Source organism: Pochonia chlamydosporia, chromosome 1, assembly GCF_001653235.2.
Source record: "Pochonia chlamydosporia 170 chromosome 1, whole genome shotgun sequence".
NCBI classification, from domain to species: Eukaryota; Fungi; Ascomycota; class Sordariomycetes; order Hypocreales; family Clavicipitaceae; genus Pochonia; species Pochonia chlamydosporia.
Window position 1 is genome coordinate 6,601,332 of NC_035790.1, and position 14,435 is coordinate 6,615,766.

Consider the following 14,435-nt stretch of genomic DNA (forward strand, 5'->3'; position numbering starts at 1 on the left):
TTAAATAATGGCTCCAACATCAACGGGATGACGGCTCTGGCGGGGTTTCGGGCTGTCACGGTTGAAGTACCCGTAGTTGTTGATCATGATGATCCGAAACCACCACGCTAGGTGTATCGACTAATGCTGGTTCATTGGATTGAGTTCTTACTACAATTGCAGTGTTGGACCAACACAACAACGGTTGACCAAAGATGCATGTCAACCGGATGCTGTAGCCGGACGAGAGAGTTGCCTAGATTATCCTCGCAACTGCAGGGAGCACGATGCAGGCAATATATGACTTTAAACTGATCAAGACCAACTCATTCATGCCATTTACTATTAAAATCGTAGTATTCTCACAAACCTATTTATCATCTACAGCGAAGAAATTATCTTGTCAACCCCAGCAAAGTCAAGTTCCTTCAAAGTTTCCGTCCAAACAGCCCTCGTCATCTCTTCCCCATCACTATAATACCAGCGCGAAAGCCTGGCTGTGTTAGAATAGCAAAGTCCAAATATCAGACAAAGACGAGATGATCACTTACGACGAAACCTTGCAATTCATAAGAAAACACCCGTGAGATTCCTTGCCATGCCCCAACACTGCATTGACATATGTTGCCGCTCCTCGTTCAACTGGTCGTCCAGCAAGTGAGAAGAAGGCCATTGCGCCAAGTCTTACTAGACCTTTGGCATCACGCGATAGTCCAGTGCCCTTTGTAAGTCCTGGGTCGACCATGTTGATGATGACATCTTCGGGACAGACTTGCGCAGCGAGTTTGACTGTAAACAACTGGCATAGTAACTTGGATACGCCATATCTCTCTTGCGGATCCCAGGGTACGATTTTAGTATCATCAAAGGACGGCAAGAATGGACGAATGGACTTATTGGGAACCTTGCAAAGGTGTGCCATGACTGAATTGACAATGGTAATTACCGGGGCATCTTGTTCAGGAGGTTTCTTGCTCTTTAGTATTGGGAGTAGCAGTACCGCGAGAAGTATCGTGCTGAGATGATTGACTTGGATTGTCTTCTCGTGTCCCGTCTCAGAACTAATAGCAAAATCCATTGGAGATATACCAGCATTCAAGATGACCATGTCAATGCGGTCCAGCTGCGTGTTGCATCTGCGAGCGAATTCCTGAACGGAAGAGTATGATTCCATGTCGAGGTGCCAAACGTCAACCTTTGCATTGGGGTTGATGCAGCGGAGGCTCTCTGTGGCTTTGGTGCCTTTTTCTACAGACCGTACGCCCATGATTAGGTGTGACAGGCCTAGTGTTAGGAGTTGTCTTGAGGTTTCTAGGCCTAGACCTGTGTTGGATCCGGTGATGATGGCGCATTTTTGGTGTACGTTTGGGTAGTCTGCTTTGGTGGGGAGGGCGATTGTTGTTCCGAATTGGTTGTTGATGAAGACGCCTGCGAAATTGTGTGGTAGAGGTCCCATATCTTTTGAAAATATGGTTGTGGCAGATTGGGCTGTGCCCTTCTTACATGAAGCCATTCCGAAGTGATGGGTTGTGACGAGAGGTAGAGTTTGACGACAGGTAGAGAAAGAGGGTATATCTTATTGGAAAGACGTGATGTGTGGATTGGAAAAGGCTATGGTAGACTGAGCTTGAATTGAAATTGACCGGCGAGACTTGTTATATATACAACTCGTTGAATATATGATTCGCACAATGCTCAACTCCAGTCTTACATCAATCTCCAGTACCGATTTGGGCAAGAGTTGGGATGTGAATCTGCGCTAAGACGAAACGGGGCGGTCAAAAAGTCTTGGCATTCTTGAAATGATGATGATGCGCCTCCAATTCAGCCAAGTTACCCTGCTGCACTTTCGGATTTCAGACAATTCGGAATTCCGTCCCAAATGTAAGTCTCCGGAGGGCACGGGCTTGATTGATTCGTTCATCTTGTTTCAAAGCAATCCATTACTTTCTCATCGCATGTTCCCTTAAATCTCTACAAATGGCCACCTTTTCAACTCCGATATCTCCGGCAACAAACACAACCCCATCACCGCAGCACTTGTTAGAACAGGGAACATCTTTCGATTTCATCACACAAAATTCGGCCCAGAAGCTTAGTAAAGACCAGAAAGCCCTCATAAAAAGTCATGCTTCACGTGGCAAGCGGAAGCAAAAGCGTCATCCTCAAAAGTCATGGATACTTCAGCGTGAAATAGACGAACAATATACATCTATTCCCACCCGAGTGGGCTCCGACTTGTCCTTCATCACGTTTCCCGTAGAGCTTGAGCCATACATGCGAGATGATATAGCGCGAGGTACGTTATCATTGTCCTAAACACATATGAATACCCGGTCTAAGATTGATAGCCATCGGTCCCTTGAGGAGCGCCTTGTATCCTCCGGATATTTGCGTGCAAGTCGACCCTGCTCTCAGCTCGTGGACCACAAATCTTTTGGCAGACGTGTTATATCTACATAGTACGCTCTTCTCTGTGGAGGCATTTCTTGATTCAAGCATGGGCCGAGGGTCCAGCTCTCTCACGCAGTTTCATCTTTCCAAAACTCTGCGGCTGCTGCAGGAGAGACTCAATGCACCCGGTGATCCGCGCTCCATAGCGGATGCTACTATAATGGTGGTATCGGTGCTGGCCTTGACGGCGGAGCTTCATGGAGATGTGGATGCTGCCGGAGCTCACATGCAGGGTCTGCAACGGATGATACTACTACGAGGTGGCCTCGACAAGTTAAGATTTGAGAACTCGAGACTACCGGCAAAAGTTTGTAGGTCAGTGTATATGTACTGTACCTTCTACACCTCCCAGAGCCCTCTTTAACTGTAACCAGGGTTGATCTCAGTGTCGCAATCCGTTTTGGAAGGCAACCACTCTTCTTCAACCACGCCATGTCTTGGGATCCGTTCATTCACATCAAAGAAGTGAGGGACAGCAAAACCGAGGACGAGAGCGAAGCTTCAAAGTATATACGGGCCGCTGATGAAAAGTTGTGCAATGTTTGGAAAGATTTACGAGAGTTTTGCCGTCTCTGCAATCTTGCTTCGCAGACATCCCACAAGCTCTTGCCCAACACGTTCAGCGAGATAATGGCCTCGGTGCTATATCGACTGATTAACCTTTCATTTGAGGCGATGCCAGCACTGGAAGCCATCCGCCTAGGAATGACCGTGTTTGCTAGTCAAGTATTTCTGCAGTGGCGAGGAATGAGGCAGCGACAAACGCAGCTTGACCATGATTTTACTGAAGCGTTGTTGAGGTTGGAAAACGCAAAACACGATGCCCCCCTTGCCATTCTCTTCTGGACCTTGATAGTATGGCAAACTTGCTCTTCGAGCCACACAACAAACAGCAGGTTGACCGCTTGGCTAAGGCAGGCCACCGAGCAACTGGGACTGAGCACATGTCAGGATGCCAAGAGAGTTCTCAAATCTGCCCTGTGGATCGACAATATATACTATGGAGCGCTTGAAAAACTCTTCGAAGGATCATAAAGGGTATCTCCATCCGTCAATCATGCCATAATGAAGCTTCTAGAGCGCTACTCTGCCACCGTTCCTATCACTCGTCACGGTATCTGGCCTCATATTGCACCATCCACCCCCTCCTTGTCCAAATAGCCTGGTCACTGCCTAAACTCTCGATGCTCATATTGTCTGCGTCACGGTCCGATAATCTACCTCCTACTGCAGTGGCAATCTGAGCCGTAGAATCCGGCCGCAGCCCCCCCAGGGACCTCTTCCCTCGACTCCCATCACGCGCTGAGTTCAGACTCTGCAACACGTACGAACTATCCTTGCGAGAGCCGCTTCCGGGTTTGGCACCAATTTTCGTGGTTGCGCCAAGTCCGCTGTCAAATGCCTGGAGGAACTGCCGAAAACAGGGAAATGTAGCGGCCATGATTGAGAAATGCATCACGATTTGTGTCAGGATGGCAATTTCTGTGGAATCAAATGTTGCGTCGGTTGTATTCTTCGAGTCGCGCACAAAATGTAATCGGAAGATAATCGGTATGATGACGAAGAGCTGAGCTGAAAAGGCACATACAACCGCGACTTTGGTCTGGAATGGCATCGACAGCTTCCAGACCAGAGTTACGGCTAATGCGCTCACACAGACTTCGCTCAGTATGCTGAACGTTTCGACGACAACCCATCGTATGAACTGGTGTAACTGTCAGCTATTTTTCATCCAACGCCGAATGGCTAGACATACGAGGGGTTGACACCGGCTGCTGGTTTGGATATTCCAAGGCTCGGGAAGGCTGCATTGGAATGCCATGATAAACAACGATATTACGGCCCAAGTGATCGTGAAAGCAGCGATGCCGTATGTTGCAAGGAGGTGTTTTCCCTTCTGCCCGAGACGTGCTATGAGGAGGAACATGGCGCATTTTGAGAAGCAAATAGCTACTATGTAAGCAAAGTTGGACGCATAGTTGAGCTACATGGCACTTGTTAGCTTAGCAAGTAGGTCTCAGAGAGAGTTGAATCACCTTCAAGGCCGCCTGTATATCAGCAGGTGCCAGCAAGTTCTGCTGTCTTCCCAGCCCATGTTTGGCGGAAGAAAGAGTCAAACCAGTGTGAAGAATACCGAACGTCTAATTTAATCAGGTGATTAGCTCATGTGGTAGCTGCAGTATTAGACCATAGTCACCATACATACTGTTGCGAAAGACGCTGCGATATCGTCTAGTCCAAACGGGCCGTTGAGCTTTAGCCGAATGTATAGTCTAATTAGAAATACCAAGAACGTCCAAGTGACTCCTACGAGGGCCGTGATGACGATAAGAGCCCCGTGATCACTCGATGTGACTGCCCAATTCCCTTCCGCGGGCCAGGCGTTCATGACAAGTTGGTAAGTTGGAGAGCAATGTGGTGCGTGCTGCGTCAAGGAACTACGCACGATTTTGACGGTAGGATTTCCGATGGAAAAACAGGTAGTATTTGGACTGAAATGTCTTCTGGCACTCTCTCCACGTTAAAACCACCGGAATCGATCCGCCATCTCCATCCACCTCGCATAACAACGTGTCTGCTGATGGTGGAGTCGGAGCAGGGTCCGGGAATCAAGCTTCTGAGACTGATGAAAATTTCAGTCGCCGTCCTTATGCTACCCGTATGCAGGAAATAACTTATCAATTCCATGGTTAACGTGTGAAAAGTGACCAATCCGTTCCAAGGCAAACCTATTAAGCTTGCTTATGCCGCGTTCGTGGGTCGCCAAGCAAACACAGCGTTGCAGTCGTGATGGGCCGAGCCGTGTTTAAGCAAGGGTCCTTGCTTCGGAACCAGTATTTTCGGCGACTTTTTGTGTCCGAGTACTATGCGTACATACTTGTATCGCTTTATTGGCTCCCTCTTTAAAAAAGCAATTTGGATTCTGGAAGTTTTCCACCTGGCATCTACGCCACGACAGCGATGCGAAACACTCCCCGTTGATGATGGCGACACCGATTGACGGAATAGGCGGCGAGATGGCCGTTTTGGAAAGTTCGGGAGGCAAGAAGGTTGCTGGTGTTTTTGAGGAAGCAGTATGTGTAGATCGAGAAGATGGTTTGGATCAAGGTTCTGGGGCGGACTTTACGGCAAATGATCAGAGAGACATGCAGCGCATGGGCAAGACACAGCAGTTTCGAGTGAGTTACACATCATTTGTAATGAATGCAGGCCAGAAATCTAATGAGACACGGCAGAGGAACTTTCGAATGATGTCTACGATTGGCTTCACAATTTGTGTTACGGGAACATGGGTTATTTTGCTAACGTATGCTTGCGACGACTTGCCTGGTGTAGTACTGTGTAGTACTTGCGAATAAACCAGTGCTAACATGATTCAGATCACACACCCAAGGTCTAATTGCTGGAGGCATGTCCGGTCTCTTTTGGTCTTTGTGCTGGTCGCATATTGGCCAGTTCTTCATTGTCCTGTCTCTCGCTGAAATGGCGTCCATGGCTCCCACTGCTGGCGGTCAGTATCACTGGGTATCGGAATTTTCTCCTCGAGAATACCAAAAGGTTCTCAGTTACTTGTCAGGTATGCATTATACACCTTATCAGTCTGACAGATGGTAGAACTTGAACTAATGACAAAAAGGATGGCTTTCAACTGTCTCGTGGCAAAGCATCGTTGCGTTGGACGCATTCCAAATTGGCTCCATTATTCAGGGCCTCATTGCTCTCAATGACGATTCATATTCACCGACGAGATGGCAGGGGACTTTGCTTGTAATTGCGTCAGTCATTGCGGTTTCCCTCTTCAATGTCTTTGCTGCAAAGCATCTCCCCTTAGCTGAAGGGACCTTTGTCACTCTGTACATCTTCTCCTTCTTTCCGGTTGTCATCACTTTGCTCGTATTAGCGCCCAAGCAATCCGCTAGTGAGGTCTTTACTCATTTCACAGATAATGGAGCAGGATGGCCATCACTTCCGTTGACAGTCATGGTTGGACAGGTGTCGTCTATGTTTGTAGTTCTTGGTACGAAGCAATTTCGAACAACCGTCTTCATATCTGACTAACTCATCAAAGGCTCCGACTCTGTGGCACACATGGCAGAAGAAATCAAGGACGCTGGAGTTGTCGTCCCGAGGAGTATGGTCTGGTCGTTCTTAATCAATGTACCGTTCACCTTTGGACTTTTGATCGCGTACTTGTTCTGTATTGGAAACGTTGAAGAGGCCCTGGCGTCTAAAACAGGATTCCCATTCATGTATGTCTTTCAGAACGCGACAAAATCCATTAGCGCTACGACGGGTCTTACCATTGTAGTGCTGGTGCTGTTGACGATGATTACCATCAGTGCGCTGGCATCGACATCGCGACAAACCTTTGCTTTTGCTCGAGATAAAGGCCTTCCATTCTCCAACTGGCTTGGGACTGTAAGATACCTCACCTCAGATCCGTCTTAAACTGTGTCTCACTAAAAGAAACAGGTCCATCCTTCGTGGCAAGTTCCGGTAAACTCAGTCTTCTTCACATGCGCCTTCTCAATGGCGTTTGCTCTCATCAACATCGGCTCAACGGTCGCATTCAACGCCATGCTTTCACTGTCAACTGTTGCGCTTATGGCCACGTATGTTGTCTCCATTGGATGCGTCACATTGAAACGTATTCGAGGCGAGCAACTTCCCCGGTGTCGCTGGAGCCTTGGTCGATCTGGTCTTTCTATCAACATCATCGCGCTCTTGTACTCATGTTGGTCATTCTTTTGGAGTTTCTGGCCAAACAGTTATGAAGTCACTGCTGCAAATTTTAACTGGGCGTGTGTGCTCTTTGTCGGATTGATGGCCATATCGTGGGCTATTTATTTTGCCAAGGCAAGGCACGTATATGAAGGGCCGGTTGCGACGGTTGAAGGATATAAGGAGAGTTAGTGTGAGTTGTGTAACGAACTTGTGTCAAGTCTGTGTCAAGTTTACTTAGCAACTAAGAGACAGATGTGCGCATTGACGTAGAAGCATGTAATAAGTCCAAACTGTTTGGCCAATAAAAAAGAGTAAAATATAATTAAATGAACGATAAACGTAATAATCGTTTCAGCTTTTGGGAGGTTGGGAGAGTAACATTGTTGTCCGGAGTTAAGGTCAGACAAGCGCATTGCAGTTAAACATCAAGCTATTCGCACAAGAAAGAGTATTATAACAGCAATTTTATTGCAAGTTGGCTATCCACGCAATTCTTGGTTTTGGGCTACGTGGATAATATCCCCTGTCCCGAGTAGAAAGCGACTTGCACCACCGCAGCTTGCTTATCGATCTTTGGCGACAACGAGCACGTTAAACCCCAAACATACTTACTCGCGTGGCAAAACTATTTCCAGTTTCGCATTTATTGGAGGTGAGATGGCAGTGACTTTGATACGTGGCGGTCTGCTGAACCTTGCCCTTGAGACCAGACTAGTTGGGACTCGTAAGCAGCGTCATTCTTGGATGGTTTGATAACCTCAGATAGATCATTTTCTCGACAGAATGGTGGCCAGATTTATTTTTGGAGGCCTGCCATTAGTATTTGGGACACCATGGGGCACAGGTTTCTTTAAATAGCTCTGTAAGGTACTTGATTGTACCTTGTGAAGAGACATCTTGCTTGACCGTCTACTGATCGAATTCTTTCATATCATCATGGCTATTCCGTCGCCAACCCTGTCTGCCAAGAAGGCTGATGTAACTGATGAGCATGTTCAACCTGGCGAACAGCTCGTCGCGAATCACACAGGTGGGACTGACCATTCGATCTTCGATGAACCTCAGATAAAGCTTGGCGCCGCGAACCCCAATGATTCAGAAGTACACAGCCTCAAGATCTGCACAACTAGTCGATTTAATGCTGACTCCCTTTAAAGAAGATATCCTCCAAACCGAGTTCCATTCTCCAGTCGCCCCAGGACGATGCCAACATCGCCGCCGGCAATGATGCTGCAAAAGTCGCCCCAATCTTGCTCAACTCCGAAACCTTTAGATCAGCGAAGTATGAGGATCTTGACAAAGAACTGGAATCAAGATACGCTAAACGCAACCGAAAAAAGTTGAAGAGCTTTTATACGAAACAAAATGATCTAATAGATGAATATTTGGGCGTCGAAGAGGAGGAACAACTCGCATCTGATGAGGAGATTCGAATGCGGCCGCGGATTAGGTTTGCGGTATATGCGTCTTTCACGGCCAACCTTTGTCTTTTTATCATTCAGATGTATGCTGCTATATCTACAGGCTCGCTTGCGGTATGTACTTGGCGAAACATCTCGTGGTCTTGCCGGGCCAAACGCTGATTACTTATTACACAGCTCTTTGCTACGGCAGCCGACGCTTTCATGGATCTGGTCTCATCGTGTGTGATGCTCATTACATCAAAACTTGCTCGGCGACCGAGCATTTACAAGTTCCCGGTTGTGAGTATTCGTGACTGCCACTGACACCGCGTTACATCAATTTTGCTGAAACTGTATGGTCATTTTCTAGGGCCGCACCAGGATCGAGCCAGTTGGTATCATCGTCTTTTGCGCATTGATGGCCACGGTAGCTGTTCAGTTATTAGTATGTCAAAGTCAGCTCACAAAAGTAGTCCAACTAACGTGTAGCAAGATTGAATCTGCTCGTCATCTCGCCGATGGCGAGCGTGAATCTAGTCCTCTACAACCTATACCACTTTCGCTCGTTGGTGTCGCAAGTTCGTATTTACAGTCATCCATGAATAATGTCTATGACGCTGATTTGAGGAAATAGTATTGATGAAGAGCTCTTTGATGGTCTATTGCTTCTTCTACAGGCGCTTCCCATCTGTGCATGTCTTCTTCATAGACCACCGTAATGATATTGTTGTCAACATCTTTGGTCTGGTCATGTCAATTGTCGGAGACCACTTCATCTGGTATCTGGATCCAGTCGGCGCAATTTGCATTGCTCTGCTGATCCTCTTCTCCTGGGCATCCAACGCGTTCGAACAAGTCTGGCTTCTTGCAGGCAAAGGAGCACCCAAGACGTACGTGTCGAAACTAATTTATGTGACTCTCACTCATAGTGTTCATGTTCTTAAGGTTGATACGGTAAGTTGATTTGCATATTTGTGTTCCACACTCTGACTCTGGGTAGTGTCGAGCGTACCACGCAGGACAGAAGTACTACGTTGAGGTCGACATTGTCATGGACGCAGACACGCCGCTTCGCACTTCTCACGACGTCAGTCAATCGTTACAAAGAAAACTTGAAGGGCTGGCAGATGTGGAAAGAGCATTTGTTCATGTGGATTACGAACATGACCACAATGTTCATGAGGAGCACAAACCGCTCTATGAGAATGTTCAGCTGAAGACGCTGAGAGATTATTTTCGCTCTTTTATCAGAAAAAGGAGAAATTGAGAGTAGAGAGGAGTGTCCATCTCTACGGTATATTGATATGTATGGGGCATACAAAATGCGCGAATATGTACATGTTTTATGTCTCTGGAAAGAATTTACTAGTGGTCGATCGTTTGATGTGCACGAAAGGTTACTCAAGCTCTTCGTCAAAGTTGATAAACCTTCTCCGAAGACGTATCAAAGAGGGGACTTCAACTTTAGGCCCAAACTCTCATAAGAGACAGCCAAGCCTGACAAGAGCACCTTTCGATTCATAAGTCAATGGACTTGCTCGTAGTGCAAACTATTGAAAGGCCAAAGGATCTGGCGACACATAACGGGGAGCAAATGGGTAAAGCAGACACTGCAAGTACATATATATCATCTTAATATAGTATTATGTAGATCAAGTCATATTGCTGGCATGACGTGTGCTGTTTTCTGGTAAAGTGCAGTTGAGGCCTTCTCGTACCTCTTGGAATTCCTCGTAACATGGGACCATAAAGCCTGTTCTAAAGCACAAGCGCCATGACGTCCAACTTATTCGACCCATGTCTGTGAATCAGCAGTTGCAACCCATCCTTAGACAAAAAACACTGATCTTTGGACCCCAGCTTCACAACCCTGACCCGAGACCACTTCTCTGACGACATCTCGCGCATTGCCTTCTCCCTATTCTGGGCCCCGGCAAGTGTAAACCTCGTAAGAGTCACCGTCTTGCCCCGTGATAACAGCGATTCGTTTATCTCCGTCCTCGTGATAACACCCGACGCCTGATCAACACACATGCTCACAAACATCGATGCCACAAAGCCGGCATTCCAAGTCTGCGAAAAACTGCGATCAGCCATCACCGAGGTCACAGTCTCACCAGTCTTGATATCCACTATGATTGACTTGTCGCTTGAATGATAGTCGGGAATACTACACAGCCACTGATCATCCCTAGGGATGAGGAGAGATGCTTTAAATGGCGGCAGAGTCTGCATAAACCCTTGAGAGGCAGGACCAGGCCACTCATAGGAGGTTGCGAGGCACCCGGCGATGCAGTCGTATAAGCGTATAAAAATCGAGAGATTGCTGCTGTCCACTTCCACGGCGCTGGGGCCTTCAATAACCACGACGTGCCTACTATCCGGGGCGTATTCGGCTCCTAAGCCACGCCAACGTTGTAACTGCTTGACTAGAATTTGCTTGGGAGGACTGGGAGTGTCGTCAAGATGGCGGATTTTTAAAAAGTTGACGGCGTTGGAGCTTCCACCCCACTGCATTAGAGCGAGCTTTTTGTTGTCTGGCGATATAATGCTCAGATCGGAATCATTCTGTGCTAGCGGATGCGATGATTTGACATCTCCAGTATTAGCATCGAACAGGAAGAGTCTTCGGTCGTCGCCTTGTTTCACGGTCATGCTGACAATGCTGCTATCGGGAGATACGCTCATTCCAACGGTGAAGATGGAGTGAGCTTCAAGTTCTGGTGAGTAACTCGTCTTCTCCCATGTGAGGATGCCTTTATTAGCGCTGTAGACTTGAAGGCTATTTTCTGTGGCTAGAGCCACTTTCTTTTCATAGTGGTTCCCAAAGAACTGGACCTTAAGTACAGAAGAAGACTCAGGCAGATTGGTGTCGATTATAGATACCGGCTTCACCTCCAAGTTTGGACGAAACGTGGGGATGTATGGTCTACTGTGTTGTTAGTGCTGTCTGTTCTTCAGCCGAGAGGTGTACTTTTGGCCCTTTCTGGGACGTACCTTGAGGTATCTGTAGCATTTGACTTCTTTATAGCTGTTATGCTTGTTGGAGTCGGAGCAGTGGAATTAGCCATTCCTAGTCCACGTAACGCAGCCTTCTCATCTACAAAGCCTGTAGGTGTGAGAGCCGATTTTTGCGTCACATCCGGTGTATGACTCTCCGTGGCTGTTTCGTAGCTAGGCGGGAACTCTGATCGTGCTTCGTTTTGCGACCTTGTCCCAGGAATCGGCTTGAAGAAGCCTCTCATATGGGCAATACTGATGAGAATTTCGGACTTGGAGGCTACGGTCGCTTGGTCATTGAACTCAGTTTGGAGGAAATGTGATGTTGACCTGACATAAAGTTAACATCTCTTGCAACCCGACAAGTTGCGCAGTAAGCAGTAAAAACTAGCTGCAGTCAAGACTAAGAGATCTCGTACAATGTATGCATATCCGAAGCGATTTTTAGGCGTTTTGAGACGGTCTTCAACAGGCTCGCATCTGCATCATCGGTCAAAACCTCGGTCGATGTTTGGCTGTTAACATGTCGACGGATGCTTGCCAAAGTATGCCCTGAAGTATTGAGTAATGATACCGCCTCGGTAATGATCTGGTCAGGAAGTTCTGTGTTGTGCCTGAAGTCGTCACCTAGCTTTTCAACGCCCTCGTGGAGATCCGCCAGAATGCTTGTGAGTGAAGTGCGACAGTCATTTTCCAAGACGCGGTCCTCTCCAATTAGTATCCTTAATGAGTCAATCGAACTCGTCAAGGTCGCATGGTCAACCTGACCTTGGCCACCCATGGTAAATTGTTTCTCAACAGGCGACCAACTTGCTGTCACGATTCCATTGATTGGGGAATACGAAACTCAGAAACGACAAGGCAGAGTCCAAAATGACATTCGAATTGAAGACCGAGGCCAAAAGTTCAACAACAGAATAAATGGAGTTTCTGTTCCTTGTTCTGGAACTCCCAAATATTGGCCGTTGTGGAGCAATTACACTCAGCCGCAGCCAGCAACAGCCAACTAGTCACTAAAGGCGGAACTTCTGAACTATTGCCCAGGGTCTGTACATGAGTTGAACACCCTCGTCGATAATAAGCATGAAATGCTCCGGAATGCAGGTGAAGTTGCAACGCCCTAAACAGGCTCTCGCCGAGAGAAGCCTAAGCGAAAGAGCCGCAAAACCTGTCATTAATTCATGTAATTACTTTGACACATGGGACAACAATACTGAAGTGTGCAATTATACAATTTTGTACATGTGATTGAACTTGCAAGTTAGAGGACACTCAATGACCAAGACATTTCTTATGTTAACGGCTCATGTTTCTGCAATGCAGGTGTCTGTATTTTGACATAAGACTCGACAATGAACTTTGTGCTTTGTCGAGGTAGAAAACTCTCCGAATTCCATTTGATTGAACCTTAGGGGACAGGCAAATAGGAAAATGTAGAATTGAATTTAGCCTGTTTTGTGTTTCGGTGTGGTGGCTTGACACTGCTTTGGCACCATAACAGTTGCGTTGAACTGAACTCTTCAAATGTGGTTTAACTTAAAAGTGAGGCTGATTAAATGACTTGATCAGCCAATGTTCGTACCCATGCCTGTAAAAGCAAATGCATTACCAGCCGTGTTCTTGTTGCTTTTTGTTCATTATGACGGCCCGAAGTGCCGATCGCATCCAGCAATCCTTTCTTACTCCAACCTCTCAAGCCTAAACCACAATACCGTACCTCCCGACCTGCCGGCTAAGTATGCGACATATTTATGAGCCCACCGCTTCATTTTCGTAGATTGTGTTTTTCGAGGGTAAAAGGTTTGGTCTATCATCAACTTTGTAGTTATATGTTCTCCTTTACAAGTAACCTGCACAAAATCACGTTGTCCAAATCGCAAATTATTCCCCTACACAGCTAATTAGGCACCGTTTATATCAGTCTAGCAGCCCAAAGCAGGCCACTTAATGCTTGACCCATAAACACATCATCTTCATATGCTGCATCAAAATGGCCCAGCGCCGTCTGAAACACCCTACCACCTTCAAACTCCTGGCACCAGATGATCGGGTGGCTGTCGCCAAGTGTGCCACCCTCATAAGTTTTTTCATCAACAGTCAGAAGAACTTCGAGGTTTGGATTCTGTTGCGGTGGTTTCTTGAAGTTATACCATTCATCAAACCAGTGTCGAGTCATGGTTGACTGTTGAAACGTATTGAGCCCGTCGCCTTGACCGTGCATCCCTCGGGTCAAAATTGGATGCGATAAACTCTCCGCCTTGATGATTCCATCCTGCGGCTTTGGATGGCCGTCAAAAGAACCACCGATGAGTTTCTCATACCATCCTTCTTTGTCCACGCAGTCGGCGCCGCAGGAAGGCATTCCCGTCGTGGCGGTATGCATTCCAACGACACCCCCGCCCGCCCGGACAAATCCCTTGAGAGCGTCTAGCTGGGTGCTGTCGTGAAAGTCCCCTGATACATGCTGTAAAACAATCACTCGAAACGTTGATAGTTTTTCCGGATTGAAAATGGAGGCATCTTCGCTTGCTTCAACTGTGAAAGCGGGCGAGGTACTGTTGGGATGTCGGCTTGCTTGGGCTAATCGCTTCCAACTTGATACGGCAGCTGGGATTGATTCATGACGATAACCTGCCGTCTTGCTGAAAACCAGGACGTGGAAAGGCTCTGACATTGCGCACTTGTATAAGTTTATATGGTGTATGTGGAAGGTTGATAAAAGAGCAGGGAAGTTGTGGGGAGTCGGAGAGGCACTTGGGTTCAGCCTAAGATTACTAGTAGTAGTTCGTAGGCTAAATAGGACGTTGTGTCAATACAGACCTCTGGTTCCATACCTACTGAAACTTTCGACATCGTGCCTTTTGGTACTTGATA

At 47.1% G+C, this 14,435-nt stretch overlaps 7 protein-coding genes across 7 annotated transcripts; 3 read left to right on the forward strand and 4 right to left on the reverse strand.

Moving 5' to 3' along the window:
* Positions 1–360: 360 nt before the first annotated feature.
* VFPPC_01735 (short-chain dehydrogenase/reductase family protein) lies at positions 361–1,492 on the reverse strand (the record flags this gene model as incomplete). The annotated part of the gene is made up of 2 exons (XM_018281510.1): positions 361–472; positions 531–1,492. 2 exons carry the CDS (start codon positions 1,490–1,492, stop codon positions 361–363), a joined length of 1,074 nt encoding a protein of 357 aa, XP_018150256.1.
* A 467-nt stretch (positions 1,493–1,959) lies between these two features.
* VFPPC_15422 (fungal specific transcription factor domain-containing protein) lies at positions 1,960–3,468 on the forward strand (the record flags this gene model as incomplete). Its single annotated transcript, XM_018293175.1, has 3 exons — positions 1,960–2,278; positions 2,331–2,748; positions 2,808–3,468. The coding sequence occupies 3 exons, from the start codon at positions 1,960–1,962 to the stop codon at positions 3,466–3,468; spliced, it is 1,398 nt and encodes a 465-aa protein (XP_018150257.1).
* Positions 3,469–3,535: 67 nt separating this feature from the next.
* On the reverse strand, positions 3,536–4,822 carry VFPPC_15423 (MFS transporter; the record flags this gene model as incomplete). Its single annotated transcript, XM_018293176.1, has 4 exons — positions 3,536–4,138; positions 4,190–4,417; positions 4,470–4,574; positions 4,640–4,822. The coding sequence occupies 4 exons, from the start codon at positions 4,820–4,822 to the stop codon at positions 3,536–3,538; spliced, it is 1,119 nt and encodes a 372-aa protein (XP_018150258.1).
* Positions 4,823–5,417: 595 nt separating this feature from the next.
* Positions 5,418–7,347, forward strand: VFPPC_01736 (amino acid transporter; the record flags this gene model as incomplete). The annotated part of the gene is made up of 6 exons (XM_018281511.1): positions 5,418–5,612; positions 5,670–5,740; positions 5,814–6,010; positions 6,071–6,451; positions 6,503–6,852; positions 6,907–7,347. The coding sequence occupies 6 exons, from the start codon at positions 5,418–5,420 to the stop codon at positions 7,345–7,347; spliced, it is 1,635 nt and encodes a 544-aa protein (XP_018150259.1).
* Positions 7,348–8,094: 747 nt separating this feature from the next.
* Positions 8,095–9,828, forward strand: VFPPC_01737 (cation efflux family protein; the record flags this gene model as incomplete). The annotated part of the gene is made up of 7 exons (XM_018281512.1): positions 8,095–8,259; positions 8,316–8,693; positions 8,757–8,861; positions 8,932–9,006; positions 9,055–9,139; positions 9,196–9,515; positions 9,562–9,828. The coding sequence occupies 7 exons, from the start codon at positions 8,095–8,097 to the stop codon at positions 9,826–9,828; spliced, it is 1,395 nt and encodes a 464-aa protein (XP_018150260.1).
* A 491-nt stretch (positions 9,829–10,319) lies between these two features.
* On the reverse strand, positions 10,320–12,342 carry VFPPC_01738 (hypothetical protein; the record flags this gene model as incomplete). Its single annotated transcript, XM_018281513.1, has 3 exons — positions 10,320–11,490; positions 11,559–11,891; positions 11,981–12,342. 3 exons carry the CDS (start codon positions 12,340–12,342, stop codon positions 10,320–10,322), a joined length of 1,866 nt encoding a protein of 621 aa, XP_018150261.1.
* Positions 12,343–13,473: 1,131 nt separating this feature from the next.
* VFPPC_01739 (carboxylesterase-like protein) lies at positions 13,474–14,235 on the reverse strand (the record flags this gene model as incomplete). The annotated part of the gene is made up of 1 exon (XM_018281514.1): positions 13,474–14,235. One exon carries the CDS (start codon positions 14,233–14,235, stop codon positions 13,474–13,476), a length of 762 nt encoding a protein of 253 aa, XP_018150262.1.
* Positions 14,236–14,435: the final 200 nt, after the last annotated feature.